The sequence below is a fragment of the Schistocerca serialis genome, chromosome 2, assembly GCF_023864345.2.
Source record: "Schistocerca serialis cubense isolate TAMUIC-IGC-003099 chromosome 2, iqSchSeri2.2, whole genome shotgun sequence".
Taxonomy (NCBI): Eukaryota; Metazoa; Arthropoda; class Insecta; order Orthoptera; family Acrididae; genus Schistocerca; species Schistocerca serialis.
The window spans coordinates 948,195,304-948,217,382 of NC_064639.1; the positions used below are offsets into that span (position 1 = coordinate 948,195,304).

Here is a 22,079-nt window from a genome sequence, read left to right on the forward strand (position 1 = left end):
AAAACACTGATTAGTTAGGAAATTCATTGCAGTTATAAGCAGTGGCTGGAAGAGCACAAACATAAACAACAGGTGCAAGGAAAAGGGGAAGGTAAAAATAAATAAATAAATGTGTCCAAGGAAATAAAGCTGATGCACAAGCCAGAATTCAGTAAACTGACCAGATTAAGACTTTGAGCAAGAGGAGTGGTACCCAAATCAAAAACATATATTGACACAAGCACTGTCTTCTTCAATGCCGTTAATGTATACGATTCTAGGAAAACAGTATGCATAGATTGACTAATTATTTATTTAAAACTATTCTGAAACTCTTGTGGAAAGAATATGTAATCCCAACAATGAAAGAGGGAATGATGAGAACATGGTTGACAAAATGACAGGGAAAAATACATAATTGCTAGATTTTGAAACTAACACTGATAAAGAGAAAAAGAAATGAGAAAGGGAATTCTAAGAGATAAGAACACCAGACTATAGAGATGTCAGCTCTGTTCCTATTGTCCTCATTCGACAAATGGCCATAGAGATTGGTGCTCTCATGGCCCACATATTTTTTGTGTCTTATTGCAAATCATTACCATTCTTTCACATTTAAAATTCCCCTCACTGCTTGATCTCTGTGTCATCATCTTTTCTTCCTTCTACTATATTTCTAACTTTTTTATAATTCCATCTTTCACAAAAATGTGTTCAACCATCTCTTACATCTATACATATGGCAATTATTTACACTTTGATGAACTAAACAGCTCTTCTTTCAGAGCACATTTATAGTCAACTAGATTTTTCATTTTGTCAGTGAAACCAGTAGTCTCATTCAGCTGCCCATCGATTTTTCACTTTTTTCTCCTCTGAATTTCTAAGGGAGGGCCTCCTTTTAATGCTACTGTCTTTAATGCTATATACTTTTTACATTCTGAGGCAAGGCTTTCAGTGGATAATTTTCTTTGCACCAGCTAGTTTTAGTTTTGTTATCAGCAAGTTCCATGGGTCAAAAATGTAATTCTCATTATGATACGAAATGGGCCAGGTAGTTTATGATTGTAATACATTTTCTCAGTAAAAATATGAAAATATGCTCACTGTTCACCTAGTAGTCTTTTACTAATCCAAAGCAACATTTATTCTTCATACATATGCTGATTTATACTTAACTCTATGTGAAACCTCACTTCCTCTCTATTGCTCATATTATATGACTTTTGGAATTTCTGGTAAGTGTGGCCATTTTATCTGTTTTTATGTGAGCATTATACAAAGTTTCCAGAATGAGATTTTCACTCTGCACCGGAGTGTGCACTGATATGAAACTTCCTGGCAGATTAAAACTGTGTGCCCGGCCGAGACTCGAACTCGGGACCTTCGCCTTTTGCGGGCAAGACGAGCTTTTTTCTCCGCCACAAGTTTCGACCACTGCAGTTTCATACATTATCCAACGAAGTAAATACAAATTCCGTATTGTTCATCTTCGAATGTAGCAGCATTTCAATGTACTACAAAAATCCGACTGACAAGACTGTTTGCGATGTTTGTCAATATGGCCAACTCTACGTTCTGAGTTTTTTGTTCCTACCTGTGAGAGATGGTTGCTAATAGGAACTTTTATGAATTGTGAACCACATGCAGTATTCTCTTCGCCATAAGAATAATACGAATATAAACATTTTGCCATGTATTCTTTCATGTTTGCTGCTACCTCATTTAAATCCTGTCTGCCTAGCAAACTACTAAACTAGAGTGAGACAACAGCAAACACGGAAGAATATACGTATCATGTCATGTTTATATTCGTATTATTCTTATGCCTAATAGTGATACAGTCAGAAATGAAGCACGGCAATTGAATAGATTTTTAAATCTAATATGACTCTAATTTCTGTGCAGAATGTAATGTACTAAAGAGGCATCTGCAACGATTTTCAAACGGAAATTTTTTTTCGCTAAACTCTCGTTCAGAACATCTTCTATCATACACAGTCTGTTATTTGGTCTTTGTTGATCATTATCAAAGAAAGCAGCAGTGTAAGTAACAACAAATAGCAGTCTCTTGCCATTGTTTCGCTAATGATACAATTCCTCTCTTTTTTTACTGTAAGCGGCTATAGCGCGCACAAAAGCAAGCCATGCCGCGAGCGGCGACAGGTCATGAACACTCAATATCAGAATGCAACCAACAGTGCATGAAGCAGTACAGTAATGCATTTTAAGCTTAGAGTGACGTAAGCACCTATTACAAAGAGAATGATACTTATGAGATCAAAGAAAAATAAGCAATCAATTCAAACCAGACGAAGCACATGAAAAAGGAGGGGTACCCATATAAATATGGACGGAGCGCCTGACGCATAGTAATGGCTACCTGGTAAAGCTTAATTGCTAAGCTTACGACTCAAACCAAACTACTGTAGCTGTATCGTCGTTCATTCGACCAAAAATGTGTCTCATATTACAATGGACCAACTTTGTTTCGATTTGGAGGTGCAGCCTAAAACCTCTCTCTCCCCTTGAATTTCGAGTCTCAAATTTCAGGTGCGGCTTAAATTCGGGAATTTTTTTTTCCCCTTGAATTCGAGTCTCATTTTTCAGGTGCGGCTTAGATTCGAGTGTGGCTTAGATTCGAGTAAATACGGTAAGTTGACAAAAAAAGTAGACTTTCGTATTTCTAAACGTGTGAGTGAAAATCTTAAGTACTAACATCAACCTCTTTTGTAATGAACTGGTTTTAGATGGAGAAAGCAATCCAAATGGTATATATGTTTCATTAAGACCACTGATGTTATTTTATTTCAATAAAGTGAAACACATTTGGTGACAAAAATACACATTTTGTTGGAGTCGCGAGACAGATTTAAAATACCTTACCTGCTTTCAGAAATAACCTAAGAAAAAAGTAGGCCTCTTGAAAGAAATGTATAAGGTGGGGAAGAGTTGTGTAAACCAACACTATAGGTGACGACCAATAAAATGTTGGTTCTACTATGTTCGTTATTGTCAGTTATTGCCCACTTTGTTACGTCTATTATTCTCCAGGTATTGTGTAATTTTTCTTACAAGAAATACATGAGTAAATAGCGTACAAACTGCCAGCGACTGCCACAATTTTCTTCTCCTTATCATCCATACATTCTAATATATAAACTACTTTTGAAGTGCCAAAATGTACTAGAATAAATAAAATGTCTACAAAATGCCACACTGTACAATGTAGATTCGGTGAGACAGTCGCAATTCCTGAAATCCATCGCCTGTGGGCTCTGGCCTGCTGAGGAACACCACAGTCCTGGGTCCATGGATATAAGCCGCCGCATTATGCCACAAACAGACAGACCCAGCCTGCGGGCAGATCGGCGAGACTATATCCGACAGGCAGGGGCCACACACTAGTGGGAAACTATGGGCTTCAGATTGGCAGGCCTGATCCATTACAGATACCTACAGAAATGGCCTGCAGATTTGGTCTGTCATGGAAGCCCACTCATGTGGTCAGCTTATTCGTGTATCACAGACACCATGATGAAATGAGATTGCGGTGATCACCCACACAACAGATAACTTGCGAAATATTCTGAGAATCAATACTAATGAGGATAGGTAGCAACTCAACTCACTGTAAAGATGATCGCTGAGCCATAGTTAGGCACTTTGTCTTTTCTATCATACTCTCACAATGAAATTTTTGGCCATAGCCTTTGACTGAAAATGAGAGTGTACACACATTCACACAATCACTCAGACACAACTCATGCACACATGACCGTTGTCTTCGGCCGCTGCATCAACAAATCAGCTCCAAACAAACCACTCCTCCTGCCCCTCTACCTCTCATCGGCTGCTGCTAAGCTAGCAGCAAGTAGTGGTGGCAGCAAACACTGACTGTAAGCTGAGGGGAGGGGTGGGGTGGGGTGGGGAGGGAAGGGGAGAAGCAGTAAGAAAGAGAGAGTAGGGAAGCTGTGCATGTACTAAGCTGCACCCAGCCAGCGACAAAGCATGACATTTCAGTAAGCAACAATTTCATGCTACTGAGACAAAAATGAAAATTTTCCAAGTTTTTTTTTTTTCCAAATTACCCTGATTTTTCCCTGATACATTTGAAATTCCCTGATTTCCAGAGCTTGTGGCAACCCTCTTTATTAACAGTCAGCAGTTAATACGAAAGAACAAACATTTTTTGTGGTATTAAGTGGTTACAGTACTTTACACACCCATACAAACACTCAATTTTTTTTACAATAAATAATAAATGCCCTTGAAGATGTAGTGGCATAACAGACAAGAGCTCGTTATTCCTATTGTTCCTTCATTAATAAAGGCTAAGGTAAAAAGCTAGTCTGAATAGTAGCATTCCCTAGATCATCAAAATTATAAGTTCAATATTTCATAAACAACTCACTGAATAGTCCAATATTTTTCCTAAAATTCCCTATTTTTAGGTTATGGGAATTATGCTTATGCAGTTTGTGGGAGTACAGAACAACACACCAGTTTGTCGAGTTGTTACTTATTTGCATTATATCACAGGATTAGTAAGGAAGCAATTATGCCAGGTAACTTCACAGAAAACGCAATGTGTATAGACATGCAGCAAACTAACAGACCTAAACTACCGCCGCTGGAGTGAGCATGGTGAGGTACGTCGGCTACACACACATCTGAGCTTGTCACAGTCTGAGCACAACCATTTCTCAAGCTGTCAACAGAACAACACGAAAACTAACCACTGCAACTACTGTAATATCCACTTTACATTATTCTAGTATAAACAAACAACTCTTACAATGGGCACTGCTTACCTCTCATTAACTTATGTAAATGTGGCCAGGACAGATGAAATAGAAATGTTTTTCATGTAATTTGAAAGTTCCAGTTACATTCTCTGTCCTGGACTAAGCAGTAGCTCTTCTACAGTGTCTCTCAAAATGTAAAGTGGCATTTACAAATGAAAAGCAATCTACAGAAACTTAGCAATCACATATAAATATTTCTAATAAATGCAGACATATCCACTACATTTTAAAATTACACAGCAAATTGGTAAGTGCCATGAACACTTTCAATATAAACAGGAAAAGAGATGGTTATTGGTAAATCAATAAGAAAACAAGCTTTATCTAGTAAATGCATGCTGTTTTTCCTTCTCTCCCCTTGCACCCTACCCATATTTCTCCCTTACATAGTCTACATCATCATGCATCCAGAAAAAATACACATTTTGGAAAAATTAGAACATGCAACAAAGGCTGGCAAAATCCTCTCACAATTAACTATTTTTAAATTAGGTGTGAATGTCAAACTAATAACACCAATATGTCTACATGTGCTGCTGATCAACAAATTGTACAACTAATAACAAACCAAAAAAAGAAAATAAATATCACCCGTTCTGCAACTATCATTTGTTACCAGCAACCCAGTTTGCAACTTCTTAGACCAGCATCAGGCAATAACCAAATGCTACAAACCCCAGATAAAATGATGTGTGGCCTTTTTTATACAATCTTTCCTTAGTAAGAAATATGTATCTGTATCACTAATATTTATGTACGTCAATTTATCTGTCTGTGCTTGTGACCTTTAGTTATCACTTCATCACCACATACAACGGGGGGAAAAAAAACGATTTGTAAATCAATAATAGCTGCAGAACACCATGGAAGTATTTCCTTTGTTTGTTGTTTATGTGACGTTCTGTCAAGTACGTACAGAGAATTAAGTCATACAGCACTGAAATTTGGGCTTCAGCATTGGTGGTCAACATCAATACTTAAGACAGATCTCTAAGTTCAATAACAGCAAGTAAAAAGATAAAACATATATTAATATTAACTACAGTAATTTATTTCTATGGACTCAATGTGATGTTTCGTCGAGGGGGGGGGGGGGGGGGGGGACGGGACCTTCAAAATTTTAAGAGCTGGGGGAATCGGCGATTGGACAGAACAGAAGCTCCAAACATATGGGAAATGGTTGGATGATAAAGCAAAGAAAGCAATGAGGGATAATTCTCACTTTCTTCAATTTGTTAAACTTTTATGACTTCCATAAAGACTTGCTATTCAGTACCTCCTTTCATTTATACACATGTAACTGTATTATCCTCCACACACTCAAAGCCCTACCTTTCTCTTACTATTACCAACAGTCTTTTCTTGTCACAATAACAGTCTTAATGCCTAACTTAAAATATTCTACATATTTTGTCCTTTTCCATTTCCAAGAGAGTTACCTTCAGATATAGTCTCACATTTTAAATAAAATATCCATATGAATAATTATTATAACTCTCAGATTTATGCAAGGAATCCAAACTGAAGTTGTGCCATTACTCTAGTTCCTTACTGCACTGAATCTATGGCATAGCAATTGTGAAATTCAAGTACAGTCAGGTGAATGTACTGCTGACATAATGATGAATCCATGTTTTGTATACAAACATGTTAAGCCAATAGAAGTGTGCTTCAACTCTGCCAAACATAATTTTGAAATTTCCTCCTTCAAGTACTTTTGGTCCTGAGCAAACAGATCTGCACATAGCTTCTTCACCTGCAGAACATCATTCAGGGGATATAAGAAATCTTTCTTATGAGATATGTACACTATCTCAACACGATACTGTGGATTTTTGTGCTACCATTCCTTCAGATCAAATCTCACTCAGGAAACAATAACACACATAATCTGCAAATACATTCACCCTGTAATAAAAGATCTTTACAGCTGGCACAAGGTTTGTATGAACTTCTGCTTTTTCTGAGTAAGCATCTAATGCTTTATGAACATTATGAAACCTCATTTATTAGCTGTAACAGTAAGGCATATTTTCAAAATTATATTGCTGCTATGCTTCTGTATATGGCTTTATGAATTTGTCTCTGTTGATCCATCATGGATCTGGTTAAGTAATTGTCAGTATCAATGGTATTCTCCAACAGCCATGTAACTGAGATGTCATTTTATTTTATTTTGAAGGCTACCAGTTTCAGTATTCCACTATGCCATCTTCAGGCCCCTACATAACAAAAGATTGTACATGTAGTATATGTCAGGGTGAACAAGGCAAGCTTACATAAAGTACAGGGTAATCATGAAAGTACTTAAAGCTACAAAATGAAAGTAATGGCATTCAACCAAATCACTAGGTAATCTATGAAGTACAATAATATGTATATTTATGGCATTCATAGATTAGTGTGTGACATTTTACTTTAAATGAAGATATGTCCTTATATATGCTAGGGGTTTCCTTATCTGTAAGATTTATACAAGATTTTATACTTATAATAATAATAAGCTTTGTTTCAGTGGAACTCCCGATTGTGTACTGTCTAGTTCTTATCTTTATAATGTTTTTTTTTTCTCTCCATGTTGTCTCATAAATCAGAGGTGTTAAATAGTTTTATGACTAACAAATATGTACACGTTTTAGTCTATTGTGCTGGATGTGCACAGTGATTTGGTTTAACACCATTACTTTCATTTTGTTGCTTTAAGCACTTTTATGATCACCCTTCACTTTCTCCCCCCCATGAACCATGGACCTTGCCGTTGGTGGGGAGGCTTGCGTGCCTCAGCGATACAGATAGCCGTACCGTAGGTGCAACCACAACGGAGGGGTATCTGTTGAGAGGCCAGACAGACGTGTGGTTCCTGAAGAGGGGCAGCAGCCTTTTCAGTAGTTGCAAGGGCAACAGTCTGGATGATTGACTGATCTGGCCTTGTAACAATAACCAAAACGGCCTTGCTGTGCTGGTACTGCGAACGGCTGAAAGCAAGGGGAAACTACAGCCGTAATTTTTCCCGAGGGCATGCAGCTTTACTGTATGATTACATGATGATGGCATCCTCTTGGGTAAAATATTCCGGAGGTAAAATAGTCCCCCATTCGGATCTCCGGGCGGGGACTACTCAAGAGGATGTCGTTATCAGGAGAAAGAAAACTGGCGTTCTACGGATCGGAGCGTGGAATGTCAGATCCCTTAATCGGGCAGGTAGGTTAGAAAATTTAAAAAGGGAAATGGATAGGTTGAAGTTAGATATAGTGGGAATTAGTGAAGTTCGGTGGCAGGAGGAACAAGACTTCTGGTCAGGTGACTACAGGGTTATAAACACAAAATCAAATAGGGGTAATGCAGGAGTAGGTTTAATAATGAATAGGAAAATAGGAGTGCGAGTAAGCTACTACAAACAGCATAGTGAACGCATTATTGTGGCCAAGATAGATACGAAGCCCACACCTACTACAGTAGTACAAGTTTATATGCCAACTAGCTCTGCAGATGACGAAGAAATTGAAGAAATGTATGATGAAATAAAAGAAATTATTCAGATTGTGAAGGGAGACGAAAATTTAATAGTCATGGGTGACTGGAATTCGAGTGTAGGAAAAGGGAGAGAAGGAAACATAGTAGGTGAATATGGACTGGGGGACAGAAATGAAAGAGGAAGCCGCCTGGTAGAATTTTGCACAGAGCACAACATAATCATAACTAACACTTGGTTTAAGAATCATGAAAGAAGGTTGTATACATGGAAGAACCCTCGAGATACTAAAAGGTATCAGATAGATTATATAATGGTAAGACAGAGATTTAGGAACCAGGTTTTAAATTGTAAGACATTTCCAGGGGCAGATGTGGACTCTGACCACAATCTATTGGTTATGACCTGTAGATTAAAACTGAAGAAACTGCAAAAAGGTGGGAATTTAAGGAGATGGGACCTGGATAAACTAAAAGAACCAGAGGTTGTACAGAGATTGAGGGAGAGCATAAGGGATCAATTGACAGGAATGGGGGAAAGAAATACAGTAGAAGAAGAATGGGTAGCTTTGAGAGACGAAATAGTGAAGTTAGCAGAGTATCAAGTAGGTAAAAAGACGAGGGATGATAGCAATCCTTGGGTAACAGAAGATGTGTTGAATTTAATTGATGAAAGGAGAAAATATAAAAATTCAGTAAATGAAGCAGGCAAAAAGGAATACAAATGTCTCAAAAATGAGATCGACAGGAAATGCAAAATGGCTAAGCAGGGATGGCTAGAGGACAAATGTAAGGATGTAGAGGCACATATCACTAGGGGTAAGATAGATACTGCCTACAGGAAAATTAGAGAGACCTTTGGAGAAAAGAGAACCACTTGCATGAATATCAAGATCTCAGATGTTAACCCAGTTCTAAGCGAAGAAGGGAAAGCAGAAAGGTGGAAGGAGTATATAGAGGGTCTATACAAGGGCGATGTTCTTGAGGACAATATTATACAAATGAAAGAGAAAGTAGATGAAGATGAATAGGAGATATGATACTGCGTGAAGAATTTGACAGAACACTGGAAGACCTGAGTCGAAACAAGGCCCTGGGAGTAGACAACATTCCATTAGAACTACTGACAGCCTTGGGAGAGCCAGGCCTAACAAAACTCTACCATCTGGTGAGCAAGATGTATGAGACAGGCGAAATACCCTCAGACTTCAAGAAAAATATAATAATTCCAATCCCAAAGAAACCAGGTGTTGACAGATGTGAAAATTACCGAACTATCGGTTTAATAAGCCACGGCTGCAAAATACTAACTCGAATTCGTTACAAACGAATGGAAAAACTGGTAGAAGCCGACCTCGGGGAAGATCAGTTTGGATTCCGTAGAAACACTGGAACACGTGAGGCAATACTGACCTTACGACTTATCTTAGAAGAAAGATTAAGGAAAGGCAAACCTACGTTTCTCGCATTTGTAGACTTAGAGAAAGCTTTTGACAATGTTGACTGGAATACTCTCTTTCAAATTCTAAAGGTGGCAGGGGTAAAATACAGGGAGCGAAAGGCTATTTACAATTTGTACAGAAACCAGATGGCAGTTATAAGAGTCGAGGGACATGAAAGGGAAGCAGTGGTCGGGAAGGGAGTAAGACAAGGTTGTAGCCTCTCCCCGATGTTGTTCAATCTGTATATTGAGCAAGCAGTAAAGGAAACAAAAGAAAAATTAGGAGTAGGTATTAAAATTCATGGAGAAGAAATAAAAACTTTGAGGTTCGCCGATGACATTGTAATTCTGTCAGAGACAGCAAAGGACTTGGAAGAGCAGTTGAATGGAATGGACAGTGTCTTGAAAGGAGGATATAAGATGAACATCAACAAAAGCAAAACAAGGATAATGGAATGTAGTCTAATTAAGTTGGGTGATGCTGAGGGAATTAGATTAGGAAATGAGGCACTTAAAGTAGTAAAGGAGATTTGCTATTTGGGGAGCAAAATAACTGACGATGGTCGAAGTAGAGAGGTATAAAATGTAGGCTGGCAATGGCAATGAAAGCGTTTCTGAAGAAGAGAAATTTGTTAACATCTAGTATTGATTTAAGTGTCAGGAAGACATTTCTGAAAGTATTCGTATGGAGTGTAGCCATGTATGGAAGTGAAACATGGACGATAAATAGTTTGGACAAGAAGAGAATAGAAGCTTTCGAAATGTGGTGCTATAGAAGAATGCTGAAGATTAGATGGGTAGATCACATAACTAATGAGGAAGTATTGAATAGGATTGGGGAGAAGAGAAGTTTGTGGCACAACTTGACCAGAAGAAGGGACCGGTTGGTAGGACATGTTCTGAGGCATCAAGGGATCACCAATTTAGTATTGGAGGGCAGCGTGGAGGGTAAAAATCGTAGAGGGAGACCAAGAGATGAATACACTAAGCAGATTCAGAAGGATGTAGGTTGCAGTAGGTACTGGGAGATGATAAAGCTTGCACAGGATTGAGTAGCATGGAGAGCTGCATCAAACCAGTCTCAGGACTGAAGACCACAACAACAACAACAACTTCACTTTCTGTAAGCTTGCCTTGTACACCCTGATATACACTACTTCTATACTCTTTTTATTATGCAGGGGCCTGAAGATGGCGTAGTGGAATGAAAAAACTGGTAGCCTTCAAAATAAAATAAAACAACATCTCAGTTACATGGTGGTTGGTGTATTTAACTGATACTGACAAATATGAGTTTGTTGATTCTAAGCAAGATCCTACATATCTTTCTCAGAAATAAGTCAGATATGTTCAAAGATACAGCTTGTAGGAGGGAGTTGAAGACCTTACAAGAAATTTACATATGTATGCTGGAATATTAAAATGGTGCTGAAGAGAGGAAAATGGTTCAAGTGAATTCATTACTTTGGAATTTATGGTGTGGATACTTTTATATGCTTTTGGTTTTAATGTACTCGATCAGCTTTTCTCAAAAAAGATTGGGGAAGATTCTCTTCTCCCTTCATGGGCTGCTGGTTATTATGTAGGAACAGATTATGCCAAAAGTAAAGTTTCTGACAATACCTGCATGTTATAATTTCAATTTGTTGTTTCAGTGAATTAAATTAATGTCACCATGAAGTTTCTTCCTGGTTAATTCGAGAGTACCTTAAGTTTCCACGGTAGCTTTTGATAATATCTGCATTTTATGATTTCAGTGAATTAAATGAATGTAATTATGAACCTTCTTCCTGGTTATTTTGAGAATACCCTGCACTACCGCAGCACAACTGATTTGTAAAGAAAGGCCAATGCTTGGTCACTGAGAATTTGAGTGGGCTGAAGAGACAGAACAAAAAATACTTCAAAACATCACTGAACCACCTCCATCTTGAACTATACCCTGCACACAGGGCTAAATGCCTGACTGGGTCATTGGTGGATCTGATGCCTTGATAATTTGAAAAGAGGCAAAACAACAACTTGCTGGACCAAACTACACACTTCCTATCAGTTAATGTCCAATTCCTGTGTAATCTACACATTTAAAGACATGCAGCATTGCTTGGTGCTGTGAGGTACCACACTCTAACCATCCACTGCACATGCCGTTTCTTTCACAGTTTTCAATCGGAAACTGGCAGAGTCGGCCGTGCAATCACTGGCAGCAGCAAGTCCTGTCAGCTTTGAAACCGACTGTCATTGTCATGGCACTTGTCTGTTGTTTCTGCTGATTAGGATCTTTTTAACATCACTTTTCTTATTGCTTTTTGTACATCACTGTGATAGGTATGTCGTTCCTGGTATACACTCTGTACAATCCATGTTGATGTACCAATAAATTGGGCAGCTTCATTCGTGGTGTTGTCATGGGTAGGTCCAAACATGACAGCATTTTGTAATGCCAACCCATCTTACTACACTGATTCCATACAACTGACTGGCACATACATACCACTTGACTGCTGTAACGTGCGTCAGCAGTGATGGGTCGCATGAATGCCGGACACCAGTTCTTCACCATCTACAGTGCTCCAAAGCTCTTTTGAGGTGTTAACTAATACTTTGTCTGGTAGGCTATATGTATTTTGTCTTCAGTCTTTTGATTATTCTGATGCAGTTTGCTACAACTTCCTCTCCTATGCCAACATCTTCATCTCGGAATTGCACTTACTTCAAATGTCCTGAATTATTTATTGGACTTTTTCAATCTCTGCCTAGCCCTACAGTTTTTTTGCTCTCTACATCCCTCTCCAGTACCTGAAGTCATAATAATGTCCTATCATTTTGTGCCTTCTAGTTGGCTTTTTCCACACATTCCTTTCCTTGCAGGTTCTGCAGAAGACAACCTCATTTCTTATAGCTGCCCACAAATTTAGTACCACATCCCGAACACTTTGTCTTTTGAAGTTAATCTTAATAGATATATTCTTCTTTTCTGGTTTTAGTATCCTATTTTACTGACGTTTGTTGCTTTATTCACACAGCTAATGAGCATGTAGTTATTTTTCTCACTAAAAAAAATAGAGTGAACAACAGTAATTTCGTCATGTTGGTTGTATGAAAATGGTGACTGGTAACAGTACTATGTTACATTAAATGAAAATAACAACCTCCAGCTGCTTAACCAAATACATTCTGCTATGCAGACTGTAACTGTATAATGCTATTCTACAACAGAGACCACACAGGCTGAAATTATCTGGCTCAGTTTTTGTTATTAGTATTTTAAACGAACTTAATCAATGGTGTACAATGATTTTGCAACTTTAACTTTTTGATGGACTGTTCTTTGCCATTGCATACAAACTTTCCTTCACCATAACTTTCATGAAGATCTGTCCAATACAATTACTTTCTGCAGTTCACAAGACCTGCAATGGAGTAATAGTATAGAGTAAACTGTGTATTACGACATCATAAAAAGGGAAAGGGAGAAGATATTTTCCAGAGTTGAAAGATACAGAATCAAAGAGAAGGAAGTTGTAAGATTATATGTAGAACACTTGTTTCATTACAGACTGAGAAACACTGATGGAAAAACACAAGCATGTGGTCTTATGAAATAAATGTATTATATAATCATTAACTCTAAATACAAGACAATTAAACTAATTGTGAGTTTTTGTGATCAGACCTGCATGAAGTACATGTCGTTGCATTCTGTTTTCCCACGTAATGAAGTCTTGTGTAACATCATGCCAATGATTTAACATTAGAGTAAGCTTTTGTTTAATAAACACACTAATTTAACAATGGTGCAGCAAAGTTACAAGCATCTGAGGTCCATAGTAGTACTGCGTCCGTAACAGTATTCAAATTATAAAGTTAATAGCTCCATTTTCAAAGTTTTTATCAATAGTTCTCCAATCTGTATACTGTTTTTATTTGCCCAAAAGTAAGATAGCAAACCACTTCTTTTTCTACTATCTTGGAAAGCAGCTAGCAAAGAGCTTACCACTAAACGAAGTCCATTTTCTCAATAATTAATCCATGTCAAATGTTTCTACAAACACAAGAAGGAGAAAGACAGCAGGTACTAGGATAATATACGTTAGCAACACACTGAAGTGCCACTTCACTTAATCTTACTACTAGTAAATCACTTCTGTCACGATTTATGCTGACTGTATGCATCAATACTAAGTACACAACTTCCCTTGATCGCACAAAAAACATCATACAAATGTAATGTTCTATAAAAGAGGATTACGGCCAATACACTAGTTCTGGATAGAGAACTTGACCTTTGATTAACATCTATTTTTTATAAAAGCTACTCCAAATTTTATGGTAAGTCAATAAAACAAAGACAAACTCACGCCAATATTGCGAAGCAGGTCATGGACCATGTTCATTCCAAGAATCCTATTGGAAGGTGCGAGTGGTGTTACGGTTGTTTGATTTCCAACGGTCTGAGCCACTGTTAAACAAACAAACAAAATGATTAGTATTTTTTCATTTTGGTGGGATTATTTCCAGTGACGAATTCCAGATATAAATAAGGCATGATATTCATTTCTCAGCTAATCAGTTAAACAAAAGAGACTTTTCAGTTGAATAATTCAGAGTTTGAACGAAAGAAGAAGAGATAGAGTATAAATCCAGACTGAGAATATATGGAGAAGGAAATTGTCCACGTCTTTTTCAAAGTGACCATTTTGGCGTTTGTCTTAAGTGGAAAATTTAAATTTGGATGAACACAGCGAGTTTGAACCATCGTCCTTCTCCATGTGACTCCAGTGCCATCTCACTCAGGTATAGGATTAAATCATAATATAATGTTTTTCATAACATTCAACATCCACATAGCTGTATGATTAGGTGCTAATGTGTGACATTTTAATGCTGTTATTGTATATCCTATGGCTAAAGGTGTATCAATATAGAGTAATGGCAATCTTCAAATCCCTTTATTCTTATTCTGTTTAACTGCCCACTGTCCTCACAAGACAGATACTCGTGTAACAACTTATTTTAGATTTGTCCTCAAATTGAGCTTACTCTGTCATTTATTCCACTACGTTTGTGCAATAATGAGATTCGTTGTATCACAGTCACTTTAGCTGTTCTTGGTGTTGTCTGTAAACAGTTTTGTAATATTATATCCATTCTCATCAAGTTAACTTTGAAGGGCAAATGTTTTATTTTACCTTAAAAAATTCATGATGTCAATGTAATGCCTACCTCTTTTTGAAAAAAGATATCCTAGAAGATGGCAAAATTGTTCCACTTAACCAATGTAGGAACAATATACACACTAAACAGTTTAAATATATTTATAACACAAACACAGTCAACTAATTATACAATAAATTGGGAATATTCAAAAAACTAGTGAAGTGGTAGATTGCAGCAGAAGCAATATGAAACTATTTACAGTTCCAACTAAAATTCTAACAAACAAGTTAACCTTTGCATGCTGTTTGTTAAAACTGAAAAAATAATAAATCTGGATACTAGAAAGGAAAGAGGGAAATATTACACAGTAACAGTAATGGTATTTTACTGAGATGATTAAAACTCAAATATGGAAGCGCGCGCGTGTGTGCGTGTGTGTGTGTGTGTGTGTGTGTGTGTGTGTGGGCGCGGGCGCGCGCGCGCGCGCGCGCGTGTATGTTACATACAATATCTGTCAATAATTTTATGATACTTGTTAATGACTACATTTTCTCTCTGTTTACATACAAAGATACTCCTGTTTTTAATTAGACAATAATGTTACATTTTTACATTGTTAAAGATTTGCTACATACATCAAGTGCCCAGAGGTGTCTTGCAACTGACAACAACATGGCATATGAAATGAGCTATATTGACAATACAAGAACTCCCGTTTAACTTCAATTTCCAGTTTGATACTGTAAAATGCTCTCTTTGCTCTTCTAGAAGATGTAACAGTTGTGTAATGCACAAACAAGGTAATCACACTTTCAATTTTATAGCATAACAAATAAGAAGGATGAAAATGATAACAGTGTAATGGACTGAATTTATTAAGTATACCTTCTGAAGACAGAGCAAAAGCAACAAAAAAAGTTCATTTTAAAGCTAAATACACGTCACAAAAACCTTCATTTTCATAACAATGTATATTATCACAGGTTGCTGCACTGTTTGGGCAGCCCACAAACTCAACACCAACACATTGTGATTCTCTCTCCTTCAGCCATCATCAGACATAATTAACATCCACTTTTATGTCCCTATAAACTTTGTGCACACCCACTCATACACCACCCCCCCACACACACACACACACGAAGAAAGAGAGAGAGAGAGAAAGAGAGAGAGAGAGAGAGAGAGAGAGAAGGGGAGAAGGGGGGAGACTTATTTCTGATTGTCCTTAGCAGGTGTTTTCTTTGGAGTTATTAGACATTTCATGAGCATGAAGACATCTAGCACACTACAACATGGTCATTTCACCTAAGAAACACAGTGTTATCTCATGAGCACTGTACCAGTTGTACCAATTACACCAAATACAACATTCAATGGCTGGAGCAATGGCACATTAGTTCAAAATGTTGAACAGCGCTTATATGGGTGCTGGATAAATATTTAATAGCCACCAGATGTAATGCAACTGCTTTATTGACATGTTTTGAATACACTCATCATCAGAATATCTGGAAAGATTACAAAAATCAGTAGCAGCACAGTACAGTAGCTGAAAGACAAACTAGCAAATAGACTATAGATTGCCTGGATAGTGTAGACCAGACTTAGACAGATTGATCAAAACAGAAACACAATAATTATGCTTTCATACCGTGTATGTTTGATAATTTATGTAAGCTGGAGCATGTTCACACTTTCAAAAGTTTGATCTTTTACACCTCCTCTGTCTTCCATTTCATGATAACCGACTGTGCTAAGTGACAGTTCACCATCAACAATAACAGCCTTATATCCAATAGCTACCAAGTAACAGTCAGTATGTTGGTCCCACAATTAAGTTCCTGGCATACAACAGTCCATATACAGACAAATCTTGAACACTGAAAATGTTCTTGTTGTCGTTGCTGCTGCTGCTGCTGTCGTCGTCGTCGCTGCTGTTGCTATTTTGACTTCATCATCTCTGCGTAACTACTGCTACATCCATCCACTTGAACTACACGAGACTGAAATAGAAGGGAGAACCGATAGAGGTACTCAAGGTACCCTCCGCCACACACCGTCAGGTGGCTTGCGGAGTATGGATGTAGATGTAGAAACTACTACTGTATTCAAGCCTTGATCTCCCCTCTACAATTTTCACCACCCATGCTTCCTTCCATTATCAAATTGAGAATTCCTTGATGCCTCAGGATGTGTCCTACCAATTGATCCCTTTTTTTAGGCAATTTGTGCCATAAACTTCATTTACCAAATTCGATTCAGCCTCACCTCATTAGTTGTGTGTTCTACTCAGCTACTCTTGAGATTTCTTTTGTAGCACCGCATTTAAAAATGTTTCAGAAAAGCTTTTTGTGCAATTCCCACTCTACTTTTTACACCTCTAACTCAGATGTCAATTATTTCAATGTCCAAATAGCATAACTCAACTACTGTTTACCATCTCATTTCCTGTCCAAATTCCCTCAGCCTTGCTTGATTTAGTTAAGACTACACTCCTGGTTGTGTCACACAGTATTACAATGTCATCAGCGAACCTTAAGACTTTTACCTATTCTCCCTGAACTTGAAATCGTTTTCTCCTTGGTTTCCTCATTTACTGCTTCCTCAATGTGCAGGCGAACAACACCAGGGATAGGCTACAAACCTCACTCCCTTCTCAACTACTGCTCCCTTTCATTTTCTTTGACTCCCATAAATGCAGTCTGGTTTCCAAATAAGTTGCAGATAACCTTTTCCTCCCTGTACCTTCAGAATATCAGTTTTGTACAGTCAGCATTGTCAAAAGCGTTTTCAAAGTTTATAAATGCTATAGACATAGGTCTGCCTTTCATCAGTCTATATTCCATGATAAGTCACTGTCTCAAGCAGTCCTACATTTCTCCAGAGCTGAAGTCGGCTTCTACCTGTTTTTTCCATTCTTCTGTAAATAATTCGTGTCAGTATTCTGACTTATTAAAATGATGGTTTGCCAGTATTCACACCTGACAGCACCTGCCTTCTTTGGAATTGGAATCATTATGTTCTTCTTACAGTCTGGGCGTATTTTGCCTGTCTCATACATCCTGTACATCAGGTGTATTTAACCCAGTTACCTTTTGTAACTTTGACCACCTCCTAAATGGTATGGTGTACTGCTGGGATGACTTGGCACATTAGGGGTCTATGTTGCGTGCTGGGTAGAGAGATGCAAAAAGTCATCACACACTCCTGTCATATGGCTGCACTCACAACAGTGAGATCCAGATTGTATCCACAATTCCACAGACCACTATTAAAAGAAGTGGGAAGTTTGCTGTTATCTATTAAGGACAGTTGGCTTGATTCTGCTCACATAATTACAGCTTCACCATCTTCATTGTTTTCACTATATCCCCATAGCCAGCTACAGCTACTGAAAAAACTGACAATAACATCAATATTTTCATGTTGTGCTAAAGCCCAGTTAGGAAGGTGCATAGGAACACACTGAAATTTATAGATAGATGTTATGACACAGTTTGATAGTTCAACAAATAAGAGTTCTAAATCATTGTTTGTGGTGATAGCAGACATTATATTTTGTTCAAAAGCATTGCCACACTTCTCACAAGGCTTTTTAGCTACCAAGTGCATTCCTGGTAGTTTTGGCTGCGCCACGCAGAGAGGCTGTGCAGTTTGAGGTGCTATGTCACGGATTGCGCGGCCCCTCCCACCGGAGGTTCGAGTCCTCCCTCGGACATGTGTGTGTGTGTGTGTGTGTGTGTGTGTGTGTGTGTTTTGTTCTTAGCATAAGTTAGATTAAGTAGTGTGTAAGTCTACGGACTGGTGACCTCAGCAGTTTGGTCCCTTAGGAATTTATACACATTTGAACTTTTGGTTGCCTTTGGTTGCTACTCCCGTATGTTTCTTGAAAATAGAGAACATTACACTTTCGTGTTTGACACTGTGCTTTACAATAATAACCTAGAACAATGACAAATCCCAAAAATTTGGAGGAAGGCTAAAGTTGGAGCAATACTGAAACCTGGTAAGAGCCAAGGAATTTCAGACCAATCACTCTCCTATTTCGTCTGTATAAAATTTTGGAAAGAATGCTTCTGAACTGCATAACATAATTCCACAGCAAGCTGGATTCAGCCCAAAGTAAAAATGTTGTGCACAGACACTTCATAGTGACAAGGAATGGGTTTCATCATGGTGATATTGCTGGAAGGGGTTTCCCTGATCTCTCTTTGGTGTATGACACTGTACATCATCACTGAAAATATAAAGTTAGTGGATAGATAAACAATCGCACCAAGTGGCAACAGGAGCAAGCATATATAAACGCAATGAAATTTGCAAGTTTTCAGAGCCAGTGCGTCCTTCTTGTGGCAGAAGGGTTGAAGGGGAAGGAGGAGGGCTGAAGGAAAAGGGCTGACTAAGTTTAGGAAATGGAGAGAATTGAGAAAAGTCGCCCAGAACCCAGAGTCAGGGAGATTTACCGGACAGGACGAGAAGGAAACAACTGCACTGGACGAGATTTGAAAACCTGAGGTGGAAGATAGGGTAATACGCAAGACAGAGATTTACTGCCCACAAACAGATTTCTTGTGCCATATCCCCCACACCCCCCCTTATCCTCCCACCAACCCCTTTGTCACTCAAAACTACCCCACACTGGAACAACTGAACCACATCTTTTGCCATGGCTTCATTTACCTAACATCATTCCCCGAAATGAGGGACATCCTACCCAAGGTCTCTCCCTAAAGTGATGCCCATTGGACATTCAACTTCAAAACATCCTAGTCCATCCCTAAGCCACTCCCAAACCCAACCTCTAGCAAAAGGGATCATATCCCTGTGGAAGACCCAGGTGCAAGGCCTGCCCAATCTACCCACCCAGCACTTCCTACTCCAGTCCTGTCATAGGTTTATCCTACCCATTAGAGATCATACAACCTGCGAAAACAGTCGTGTGCAGTTACTGCACAGCTTTTTATATTGGCATGATTTTCCACCAGGATGGATGGCCACTGTCAAACTGTGACCACAAGCACAGTGGACCACCCTGTGGTGCAATATGCAGCTGAACATAACATGCTTGATTTCAACGGCTGCTTCACAACTGAGGTCACCTAGTTCCCCCTTATCACCAGCTTTTCTGAACTGCACAGGTGGGAGTAATCCTGACAAACCATTCTCTGCTCCTGAAATCATCCTGGCGTCAACCTACAGTAACCTACTGTCCCCACACCCTGCAAAAAACAGTTTCCGCCCCCTCTGCCCTGACTTGTCACCTCCTCTTAATTCACATCCCTCACCCTCACTGTACACCACTCTCTGCCAATACATCTGCCAGTCTGCTCCTCTTCTTTTCCATCCCCTCCCCCCCAACCCCTACAGCCTTCTGATGCTGTGCCTGGCAGCCTTTTGTCCAGACATGATCCAGTCCTTGCGTGATCTGCCATGCAATGCTCACTTCACTTACACCCTGCTATCCCTTCCCGTTCCCCATCCCACTCTGGATTGCTGCTTTCATTCAACACAGCACAGTTGCATTCTGGCCAGAGCAGCCACAGATAGCAATCATGTGCGCATGTGGTGTGCTTGCTTGTGTATTTTCTCGTTTTTAAAGGAGAGTCTCGCTGTTATGTGTAACAATCTTTTCATCATGCCTATCTGCAACTCAACATGTCAGCTTTATGGCAAGTTGCAAATACCCTTTCATAATGCTGTTAACTTAAAAGTGACATCAATTTGCATTTACAAACAAACAATCAATGTTCTTTAAATTCAAGAGACATTAGTATCCTGTCAGTTGCAAAGCACTGAAACTGAACCATATATCGCAGTCTTGGCCACTAAATTAAGTACCGGTAATCTAGTCAATAATAGCTGAAAAGATTTCAGGACAGATGGAGGAGGTGGGAGTCTTGAAATGAGGAATGGGCACTATTTACTGAGTATCTCAAAGTTACCAAGGAACAGATTCTTTTCACACCACTGACTAAGAGTGTTAGTGAATGAATAGGAAGATTATTAAGAACTAAGGAACATCTCACTTTTCACGGCAATCAACACCTTATACACTTTAAAGTCCAGCATTCTCTAGAAGTAGATATGGAATCATAACCCTGTTGTTTCTTTACATTTTGAGAGTTCTGCTGCACTCTCCATTCTTTTTAACAGTGAAGAAATACTCTCAAGTGCATGTAGGAGCCCTGGTACCATCTACACTACTTTGTTGCTCTGTCACATCCAATCAACTCACTGAAGGAAGTTTCAACTACGCAAAATGACCCATTCAACACAATTCCATGCCAACTGTGAAAAGTCATGGGTTCCACAAAGCATCTTCAATGTGGCAACAACTATTCTCAGATGGTGCTTGGACACTATTAATTACGCTGTGTGTGTGTGTAAAACAAAAAGCTGCAATGAAAATGATGTGATAATGCCGTCTTCATAAATCATAATTATGACACAGCAAAATGGCTGATGTCACCTTGTTGTGTATTCCACTTTAGTATGTGTCTGTAATGCCACGAACATGAAGCACTACTGAGAAATGACTGCTAATAGGAAATAATTGACAGGTTTAAGCAGAATGTTTGTGACTATACAGTAAAATTTCATTTTTGGTCTTTTAAAAGTACTAAGACATTTTTCAATTGTACATCCAGAGCTGTGTTTCACACAATGAAGGTACAATATTTACTGCATCATTATGAGATGAATTCGGTATCGCATAAAACCAGCCAGTATGTTGTGATTCAAGTGATTTTACTAAAGGCGAGCACAGAGTCACTAATGGGTTTTCAAGGGAGAACTTTGACACTTGGTCTTCCCATTTACTATCAAAATATTTTTGCTAAAATTCTGCACTAGGGTAGCTGGTAATACTTGCTGTTCTGGTAGAAGAATGTGTGCCTGGATTTTACTTGAAAATAACATTTACCTGGCTGCGTATTGCTGCTAATGAAACCTGAGTTGGAACATCACGATAGGGTCTCTTTCCTGACAGGAGGAGGAGGAGGAGGAGGAGGAGGGGGATGGGACACTTCGTTTTGTACAGCACCATAGGAGAATGGGGGGTAAGGTGTGGGATGCGTCACCAATAGCCTCTCCCACACAAATGTCAACCTCTCCGGCACGTGGTATCCCCTGCTACGCTAACGAGGCTCTGGCGACCGAGTTTCTCCCGGGATAAGGAGAACCCTCTACTAAGTCAACGACCTTCTAGAGGGCGGATGAGC

The 22,079-nt window shown here is 38.8% G+C and overlaps 1 protein-coding gene across 4 annotated transcripts in view; it reads right to left on the reverse strand.

Moving 5' to 3' along the window:
* Window positions 1-22,079, reverse strand: part of LOC126458327 (nuclear distribution protein nudE-like 1-A) — a 166,543-nt gene that overhangs the window by 15,733 nt on the left and 128,731 nt on the right. For 3 of the 4 annotated variants that reach the window (XM_050095284.1, XM_050095286.1, XM_050095283.1), the window contains exon 7: window positions 14,061-14,161. In XM_050095284.1, the coding sequence (XP_049951241.1) occupies window positions 14,061-14,161 (101 nt within the window). Of the gene's footprint in view, window positions 1-4,598; window positions 4,691-14,060; window positions 14,162-22,079 lie in introns of all 4 variants that reach the window. The other variant, XR_007585614.1, reaches the window with a different exon arrangement.